Consider the following 11018-nt stretch of genomic DNA (forward strand, 5'->3'; position numbering starts at 1 on the left):
ACACGCACACACACACATACACGCACACACACAGAGCCAATACCAATTACCTTCAAGCTCATCGCACTGCAGATTTAAATCAGGCATGTTGATGCACTTAGTGTCACAGCCCAACCACTGTTATGTCCCGCCCGCACAAACAGTGGCCATTTCCTAACAAGCCCAAAGAGCGTGCTAGTACAACAACAGGAGCCATTAAGTCAGCCATGCGCCTCTGGTGACATCTATTAAGGGACTGTAACTGTACCGCCGAATGGCTTCCGCTCCAGTGTGTGCAGAACCGCGCCGTGCTGTGTGGCGTACTCCTAGAACGGAAAGCTTTTGCATAGGTTCTTGATGGAGATGAAGATTCTGCCTAGAACCTTTTTAATGCCCCCACACATTAAATGTTCTTCGGGGTAGAGAGGGACTTACATTAACTCAAGATTTTGTAAAGCTGTCAGGTTGAGAAAAAGATTTTCAAAGGGTTCTGCATGAAATAACAGGACCTTGCAGTTCAGTGCTGTTGAGACAGTTATGTCCACACATACACAAAACTAGTGACTAAAATCAGTGTCTCGGACTGACCTCTTTTGAACTTGTGGCACATGCAGCACTTCTAAACAAAAATTTGACTGATTAGACTTTCGCTCCTGTGATTTTTAATGTTCTGTGATTTTTAAACTTCCAACCCCTACCTTACCCCCCATGACATCCACCCCCCCCCCCCCACACCCCTGCCCTCTCCTTTTTTTTCTCTCTCTCTGCAGCTTTGTTTAACCTCATCCCTGTGGGTCTTCGAGTCGTCGCCATTCAGTCGGTGAAGACAGGGTTATACATCGCCATGAATGGAGAAGGCCATCTCTACACATCGGTGAGTACCCAGCGGGCCAGGTGGGCGAGTGCACGGACTTGAGTAGCCTTCCGCTGAGTGGCAGTACGTGCTGCTGTACGTACTGTAAGAGAAGGACACGGCATGGCGGATTTGGCCTTGTGTTCTCTATAATGGAGTATTACTCATCAAGGATGTTAGGGCTACTTAACTGATGCTGACCCAAATGCTATGTTCATATACCTGTTCTGTATACTATACTATTCGGAATGAGAGAAGGAACCACTTCTCTAAGGTAATTGCTGAAAACAGTGGAAACTCTAGGGTGTTGTTCTCCACCATTGATAGGCTATTGCATCAAACACCTTTTGATACACTCAGTCAGGCATCCTCTCTAAGATGCGAAGAATTTGCAGACTTCTTCAAAAACAAAGGAATTTCTATAAGGGAGGCTATTGGTAACATAGGTAATATGTTTGATAATACACCCAAAAACAGCCCCCTCAAAATTAAGGTTCTTTAGCACTATAACTCAATCTGAGCTTGGTAAAATTATAACTCAAACCGGCTCCTCAACATGTGCTTTGGATCCAATCCCTACTAGATTCCTCAAAAATGTATATGATAGCTTAGCTCCCTTTATTCTCAAGGTAATAAATACCTCATTAGAAACAGGTATATTTCCAACTGCTTTTAAAACCGCTGTTGTGAAACCTTTACTTAAAAAGTCGAATCTTGACCATACTAATCTGAGCAACTACAGCCCTATATCAAACCTACCGTTCCTGAGCAAAGTACTTCAGTAATCAGTTAAATACCTTACTCAACGAAAACAGTATCCTTGAAAAATTCCAATCAGGTTTTAGATCAAATCACAGCACAGAAACGGCTCTAGTAAAAATAGTCAATGATCTTAGACTGGCTACTGACTCAAACAAAGTCTCAATCCTTATTCTTCTAGATTTGAGTGCAGCATTTGACACAATTGATCATAGCATCCTAATTCACCGCCTTGCGAAATAGGTGGGTCTCTGATAATGCTGGTTTCAAACCTACATTACTGGCAGAGATTTTTTATATAAGTCTAGGAGATCATGTGTCTGTAAAACATGACTTGCCTTTTGGTGTGGCCCAGGGGAGCTGCCTTGGTCCCCTGCTCTTTTCCCTATATATGCTTCCGTTGGGAAACATCATAAGTCAGCATAATGTAAACTTCCACAGCTACGCAGATGATACCCAATTGTATATTTCTGTGGAGCCAACTAACCCAGATGGCCTTTGCTCCCTCACTGCATGCCTAACCTCCATTTATTAGTGGATGAGCAAAATTTATTTTAAACTAAATGATGACAAAACAGAGCTACTTTTGGTTGAACCAAAACCAAAGCGAGACATTGTTCTTAGTAATCTGGGGAACTTGGCACACCAGGTCAAACCAAAAGTAACAAGCCTCGGTGTCATCTTAGATGCAGAGTTAAGTTTTAAGCCCCATATCAGTAAAGTTACTCAGACAGCCTATTTCCACCTGAGAAACATTGCCAAAGTGCGGCCCTTTTTAACTCAACAAGATGCAGAGAAACTAATTCATGCCTTTATCACTAGCAGGTTAGACTACTGCAATGCATTTTTCACTGGTCTTCCCAAAAAACATCTAAAGAAATTGGCACTCATACAGAACTCTGCGGCTAGACTTTTAACTAAGACTAAGAAGAGAGAACACATCACCCCTGTGTTGGCTGAACATAGCACCTTCATATATCTCTGAGCTTTTAATATCTTATCAACCACAAAGAGATCATCCAATTCTAATCTTTTAATTGTACCCAAAGTGCTCCACAAGCAAAGTGGAGAAGCTGCTTTTATCCGTTATGCCCCAAAACTATGGAACACCCTGCCTCTGTACATCCAGCAGGCGAGTTCAGTAAATATTTTTTCAAAAGATCTGAAAACATACCTGTATAGCAACGCCTTTAGTTAACTCATCTTATCCTGTAGACTACTTTTTCAGATTATTCTACATCTGCTGCCATTGGAGGGCGCAGCCAGCCAGAGGCAGATGGGCTCCCCCTATTAAGTCAGGTTCTGCTCAAGGTTTCTTCCTGGAATATGGGAGTTTTTCCTTGCCACAGTTGCCATATGGCGTGCTTGTGGGGGTAAAGGGTTACCACAATAACTGTCAGTAAGTCATTATCAATCACTTTCACTTTTCTTCATTGCTGTGGCCGTTTATGATCCAATCAGCAACATATCAGAAATATAGAAAATAACATGTAACACAGTTATTAGAGAAGAGTCAGTCATTCCCCTTTGTTGCTGTGGGCGTTTATGATCCAATCAGCAACATATCAGAAATACTATTATACTACTATGGATATATAAAGGCTTTGCTGACAAATGCCTAGGCTAACAAATGCTTAGGCCCCGTTGATGCGGGCTCCAAGCAGCCAGCCTTAGCTTGTTCTTAGCATATGTCGCAATTATTTGACTTTATACACAGACATTCAAGACTGGCAGCCTTACATGCCTCAAATGTAAAGCACTTTGAGCTGCATTCTGTGTATGAAAGGTGCTATACAAATAAAGCTTATTATTATTATTATTATTATTATTATTATTATTATTATTATTATAGTTTGTATAATTGCTGAAATTCCATATTTTTTGCAATACTTGCAGAGAACAGGGAAATGCAAGTATCAGGCATAACGTATCTGAGAGCAATATCACTACTGAGACAGTACATTACATGTTACATTGACTAAAACAGCCCAAACGGCTCCCACACACAGCTGCGTGCATCGCGTTGCTGGAGACGCATCCTATTCACTTTACATGGGCTCACGTGATCCGTTGCCGAACTGAATTGTGAGTCCGTTGCATCGCGTTTCTCCCGCCGCTCGCGTTGAGGAGTTCAGCTGTTGCTGCACCAACAGACGGCACCAGCCAATCAAGCCAATCTACGGACGGCACCAACCAATCACATTACGGTTTTACTTCAAGTCATTTGCATAGCTACCGTCGGGAACACCCAATGGCATGCACTGACGGAACGCAGCTGTGTGTGGGAGCCGTTATAGAAGAGAATAATGTGATTGCAGCATCACCATGTAGTGTATTTGTACAACAAACATCACTCTCTCTGTTCTCTCTCTGTTCTCAATACTTGATATTAATTTCCGCATTTCTATAGGCCTTTTAAGACTCCATCTTCTCACAGTATGTCATGGGATAAGATATGTAGTAGTGAAGATAGGTCCCTCTGGTCCAGTAGCCTGAGCTAACCCCAGCACTCTCCCAGGGCTAAAGCCACTGATAACTGCCGCGTTGGGTAGGTCCACCAGTAGGGACCTCCAGCCAACTCTGCCTTTCCAGTTATCAATACCCATCAACACCACAGCGGCGGATTTCTCACTGACCGGCACGCTGCAGATCTAAACCGGGCCAGTCACTGATCCGGCTTCCTGTTTCAGCCCTGCTGAATTCTCATCAATCAATTGTGCTCCCTTCCTGTTAATATGCACATTCAATATAGCATATGGTGGTTTATTTAGAAATACATTTGATAGTGAAAATGGTTGTTGTTGAGTGCAATCTTTGACAATGATTACACACAAGTTTTTTTTTTTTTTGAACACTTGATTTGGGTGTTTTGTGTCGGGTGCTTTCATATTCCTCATCCTCCAATCATCATGTGGAATGGACAGCATGTCCACACCTCGTCCCTTCTTGCAGTGTGTGTTTGTGCAGGAAGCAAGCCTGTGCAAGCCTTATTTGTCATAAGCCGGAGCAAGTGTATTTGGCTCCAGTGTGTTTTGTCCAGTAGCAGATGCATCGGCCATTAGTGGAGAGCTCTTGTGGCACTAGAGATGACTCACTCTCCCTGTGAGGGGTAAATGGAGCAGAGAGAGAGAGAGAGACACGGAAAGGTTCTCTCTCTCTCTCTCTCTCTCTCTCTCTCTCTCTGCGTAAGAACCATACCATAGTGTGTGACCCAGCTCCAGCTCCGTGCCCCTGTTCTGCTCCGTCCCTCTGCTGAGGAGCGTGCATCACATTCAGCCATCTTACGTGAGGCCGCCGCTCCGCGAATGGGCTCTCTAATCAGCCCAACAGTGGAGGAGAAGAAGTGCACATGCACACACACACACACACACACACACGCACGCACACACACACACACACACGCATGCACACACACACACACACGCACGCACGCACACCTCTTTTCTCTCTGCTTCCTTTGTTATCCCACCCCCTCCGTCATTTTCCTCTCTGTCTCTCCTTTTATCTCCCTCTCTTTCTTTTCTCTTTCTTCTCTCTCTGTCATCACACACTTCTTTGCTGAAAGGGTTGGAGTAATAGATGAAAAATCTCACCTCCTCACACACCCACAAGAGAAGTCTCCATCTATCTGATCTCTCTCTCTCTCTCTCTCTCTCTCTCACTCTTGAGATGGTGAAGCCTCTGGGTTGACCTGTTGTCTAAAAGCTGCGTCTCGCCATTTAGGTTGCACTTACTGTACCCAAATATTATGCTTTACGCGACATCCGTCACCCGTTTCCCTCGCCGACCACCTAGTTTGGTGCCACGCCATGCATCTCAAATCGACGCACATTTATGATTCACTCAAGAAATTATCCAGTCCATTTACTTGGAAGTGAACACGCCGCCGAGCAGTGAATTCCAAGTTCCGCTTTTTTACTTTTGTCATTTTTTACAGCAAATGAATGGTATTTGATAGTGTGCGATCAATTGTTGTCTCCCTGACATAATTAATCAAGCGGAGCAGAAGAACATGCAGATGGCCCACTTTCATTTGTGCTCCTTTCATTCCTCCTCCCAAGACTAAATGAAGGGAGCTGATAGTGTTTCAGAAAAGGGACTTGAATCTCATTAGTTAGCATCATAGGCTTTTGTGTGTGTGTGTGTGTGGGGGGGGGGGTTCTTTCAACCCTGCATGAATATAAGAAAGTTGATGGAATCAAATAAGATTGGGCTTCTGAGCACAAAAGATTTGTGAGAGGAGAGAAGAAAATGGATGAGTGTTGGCTAATCTTTCCTATTTGAATACATCTCTTTTGTACCGAAATGGCATAAAATCATCCGAGTCCGTATCAGAAGGGTGGAATCTCCTGTTGAATAATGGGGAAGAATTTCCTGGCTGACACACATCAGGGTATGCAAAAGGCATCAGGCTACCTTTGAGACAGGCCATTTATACTTGCATGTATGTAGTAGATGCTTTTATTCAGTGCGACTCACAGTTCTCAGAGGCTATGCAATATATCAACATGTGAGCTTCCCAGAAAATAACCCATAACTTGCCACAGCTAGACATTTGCTCTACTAAGGAAGATATAGCCACAGTAAATTAAATGATCATTACCTTGCCCAAACAATTCAATTTATGCACGGAAGGCTATTTAGCCAGCTCATATATTTCCGCTGGAGTGTCAGGTGTGTTGCAGCAGCTATTATTTTAGCGTACCTGTTTACGTGGGTGTTGCACCTAGTTAATGAGCACATTACGATTTTAATGCATGTGTCAAAGCTGAGTAAAGAGTTGCACCATTGGCCACAAACAAGATATTCATTGTTGGAGTGAAAGAAAGGTGCAGAATATAACAGAAGATGTCATTAACATAGCTGACGTTCCGCCGGAAATATCTGAATTGGCTAAAGAGCCTTCCATGCATTACTAAAGCAAATGCACATTGAAACAAGTATGTTTCTACATCAGGGCTATTTTTGTTTAAGCCCATCACACATTTTATAGTTCAATATAAAAAAGAACTGATCCCATTTCTGATGTGTCTCAGAGAAAGTAGCATAACCTGATGTGGCAACAATTCTGCTGAAGTACACACACTTGCTATTTTTAAGAGGACTCTTTTTCTGTCTTGCGTGGCGGCGAAGCCTATTCTCGGGCAGAAGAAACGCCATTAAACACTTTGTTGTTCCCCGACCATTGTCTCGGTTCACCCAATTCCACAAGCTCATCTGCGGAGGGCTCAGCCCGTCACGGACTGCTGGCTTTTCTGTGCTGGGTCTCTGATTCAATTCCTGCAGGTTGGCAGACGACAGGTTAGCTTTAGCGCTAGCTTTAGAGCTACCATTTGGTGGCTCATGAAAACTGACTGGCGAGGGGGCAATGGGGACACTATGGGATAAAGTCTTTCAGTGGTTGGGTCACTGCCTCTGGTCTAAATCACGAGCCTTTATACAGCATATGGTATATGTGTGGAGTTCTGACTCCTATTTCTCTAAAATGGTTGAATCTGCGTTTGATTTCCTTTTGGTCGAGCAATTTTACAGTTCAGTTTTTCCTCAGTCTTAGTGTAAATACTAAAACTTCTCCATGCTCAACAGGTTAATATTGAATCATGGCTATGAAGTTGTGCAACTATTTATTTTTCATCTCAAGCTTTGACGTGTGTGTGGCAATACTATAATAACTAGATGTACCGCATAGCGGTACAAAATATCTGGCGCTCAGTCCTGTACATCCGTTCCACAAACATAAATCACACTAATCAATTTGTCTCCATCTTCTACTCCATCCCCCACTCTTGAAACTTTTGTGTTGTTTGGTATGCCTGTGCATTTGTGTGTGTGCGCGGGCCGCACAGAAAGTAGCCTACTGGCGCTGCGAAGGTGATATTGTAGCACTAGCCAAAAAAATTTTAGCATTGTTATAAAACCTTTAAAATCTCTAAACAATCACAAGTAGGGCAGTTCATCACAGTTCATCCATTGCAACTGGACTGATGAAAGGTCATGTACACCTGTAGGCTATTGTATAGAGGAAAGCTGAAGGTATCCGTTTTACTTTTATTTATTTATTTATTTATTTATTTATTTATTTATTTATTTATTTATTCATGAACAAAACAATCCCTGTCATTTCCATGCAGTTTTCAACAGCTATCAAGAAGAGAGGTCATGCCATGGATTTTTGTGAATGTTTCTTCTTCTACATATGCAAGATTTTATCTTTAGTTCATATGATATTCAACTTTATTGTCAATGCACAAATTAAATACCAATAGTCTAAAACGAAATGCAGTTTTACATCTAGCCAGTGGTACAAATAACTGACATGTCCAAAAGGGCCTTAATGAAATGCGTTACTAGACTGTTCACATTTTAACGGGCCAAGTTGAGAGCTGCGTTATTGTTCGTGGCAACGTAGGCGCCCGATAGAAATATTGTTAATTTTACGATTGAGATATCCATGCTCTGGCGTCCCCTCTGCGACATGTTCGCCCCCCAGTTTCAGAGCTATTGTAAATGCAAAAATGCATAGATGGAGTTATGCAAAACAGTGACTGTTAACAAACTAGATCCTAGAAAGCTGTTAGCTCTCCTAAGCCCTAAGCTGGGCCTATTACACAACATAAATTGCCACTAGGCTATGCTGGCGACCCAAATAAAATCTCCTTTGGGAATGGTTTACACTGTATCAAGCGGACTTAAGCTGCCACCTCTTGGCGAAAAGTTGTAATACATTTCACGCAGCTGTGTGAATCACAGAAAGCGCAAATGAAGTGGCCACTTCTAAATAGGAGCCACTGTACAGTAGCTGTGGCTAAAGCAGCCATAATGAAAGTGTTGGATACTTCACACGCACATGCTTTTTAATTGCATAGGCTACAACTACCCAAGCTGGAATCAAGCACATTGATTCCCCTCTCACACCCTAAACACGAACTTCAAACAAACGAACAAGCGTCTCAGTCTCACGCATGAATAGCCATAGGCAAAACTGTATCAGACATACAGTAACGTTGGTAAATCATCCATCGCACAGAATGATTTTTGTAGCACGTGCAACAGGTAGGCTACAGCCCTGCCCTGGATACATCTCTCAAAGTACGCTCTAAAACATTTGGTTTAAATGGCCTCCATCACTCAACCAATGCTAATGGTAACATTTTTTTACCTAGGTCCCAGGCTATTGATATAACTTGTATAAGATTAGCGTAGCCTACCTGCAGTAAAAACCAAGCATGTCCGATAAACATTCTCAGATTTATTTTATATTATAAGACGAAAATTGGAATTACATTTCATGTGAAAATCATCCTACCCTTATTAGACGTTCTCTGCGGCAAACTACAGTGTTGTCCTAGTAGGAAGCGTGTATTGTCTTCCCAACCCACTTTAGATTAACCTCCAACAAAGTTACATCTCGCCAGAGCCGTCTGCGTCTCGCTGCAATGATGCGCCATCTGGTGGACAAACTACTACTTAACGCCAATACTGAAAATGCAGCCAAATGATGATGAATATTTGGTTTTCCTTTAATCCTACTGAATTTGTAATTATGTATCGGCCGTTCTAATTGCCGATACCGATAGTATGTGCGTGTATGTGCGTGTCTGTGTGTGCGTGTGTATATGTGTGTGTGTGTGTGTGTTTGTGTGTGTGCGTGTCTATGTGCATGTGGATGTGTGTGTGTGCATGTGTGTGTTTCTGTCTGTGTGTGTATGTGTGCGTGCATACATGTGCGTGTGTGTGTGTGTGTGTGTGTGTGTGTGTATGTTTGTGTGTGTCTGTGTATGTGGATGCGTGTGTCTGTGCCTGTGGATGTGAGTGTGTATGCATGCGTGTGTGTGTGTGTGTGTATGTGCGTGTGTGTGTTGATGTATGTATGTGTGTTTGCGAGAAAGAGTGCGTGTGAGACAATATCCTCTTCCAGCAACCCTTCGCTCAACACCACCACCAGTGTTTTACTGTCTGCATCAGCCGTTATCATCTCCCCATCATGCATTTTTATGAGTAATTGATTAGCTGATTGGTGCTCTTGTTGATGGGTTTCAGGCTTTGCAGTAAACAAATGTCTTATCAGTGGGATGAGAGTCATGACGGAGTCAGGGGTGGCTGCCGTTCTGCCTTAGCTTCTGCAGCCCTGTCTGTCTGGCTTCAGATTCTCATGGTGCATCTGGATGCTGTAGTGTAGATACTTATAAATCAACATATTTTTTATTTTCGTTTATTTACTTCAGATGACAGCTTTCACTGACAGCTGTCACTACTAAGAAAAACAAACTCTTAAAAATCTGCATCTAAAGATATTAAATGCAGATGTATGCACAAAGTAGCATCTGGTTATCCGGCCATGCCTTTATGATTTGGTTGGCAGATAGCTTTTCTCCATCGCCATAACGTTACTGTCAGAAAAAAAAAAAAATTGGTAACTGTGTCAATCTGGTGATGTGTTGCTATGAAGCATTTTATCGCTGATTATTCCTCTTTTTTACCATACATTAACAAGTGATTACTGAGAATGATGTTTGCAGCCTGCTGCATGGCTGTGAGTTAGAGTATGTGCATGTCAGTGAGGGGGAAAGAGAAGGCGAGGGTGTTATTTTTCCCCCTCTCGTGAGCTTCATGAAACAGATGGCGCAATGTGAAATATTTCTGCCGGTACTGATTGTAGTTTTCTCTCAGTTGTAAGTAACCGACCCCTCCCCCCCCTTCCCCCCCCCCCACACACACATACGGTATGCTTTAGGATGTTTCACACTCGGAAAAGAACAATCAAACACTTGGCACCTGACACATATCATGAACATGCAATATGTGTCACACACTCACCAAATTCTTTTTTTTAACCTATTTCTTGTAATTTTAAAATAACGAACAGATTAAACCAGATGATGTCTGTCATGAACTTTGACCAGTATGCGTCATTATCACACTAAGTGTTGATAGACAGTACTGTAGGTCATATATCATAGCCAATGTCCAGCTTGGCACACTTGTGAAATACATTAGTGGACATTAGTGGATTGACCACAACAAACAGTGTCCCAGCAGTAATTATGACCTCCATAATGACCTGATACCCAGTGGCTGTTGTTAAGCAGCTTGACATGGGTCAAGGCCATTGCACATAGAGGCAGAGGAGGTCACCTAGCGCAGTTTGTCCCCTCTCTGACACAGTAGTGGTTCTCGTGGCTGAGCAGAACCTGGGGAACCAGGAGCAGTAATTACCCCACAGGCCTAAACGTCTCCCTGCTTTTTAATTACTGAGAGATAGATAGGTAGATAGAAAGACAGAAAGAGAGAGAAAGAGAAAGAAAGAAGGATAGAGAGAAAGAGAGAGAGAGACATAGATAGTGAAGCCTGATCTGTACTCATTAGATGAGCCTGATTCTGAAGCCATACCTCCCTTCACAGTGCTTGGTAATTGAGTGCCCGTGTC

At 42.8% G+C, this 11018-nt stretch overlaps 1 protein-coding gene across 1 annotated transcript in view; it reads left to right on the forward strand.

The window, feature by feature from the left end:
* Positions 1-11018, forward strand: part of fgf14 (fibroblast growth factor 14) — a 145291-nt gene that overhangs the window by 102465 nt on the left and 31808 nt on the right. The window contains exon 3 of the mRNA XM_076262771.1: positions 750-853. Within this exon, the coding sequence (XP_076118886.1) occupies positions 750-853 (104 nt within the window). The remainder of the gene's footprint in view (positions 1-749; positions 854-11018) is intronic.

Source organism: Alosa pseudoharengus, unplaced genomic scaffold, assembly GCF_046254945.1.
Source record: "Alosa pseudoharengus isolate Yale_2024_CS ecotype anadromous, Long Island Sound unplaced genomic scaffold, YU_APseudo_1.1 YU_APseudo_1.1_scf_3, whole genome shotgun sequence".
NCBI classification, from domain to species: domain Eukaryota; kingdom Metazoa; phylum Chordata; class Actinopteri; order Clupeiformes; family Clupeidae; genus Alosa; species Alosa pseudoharengus.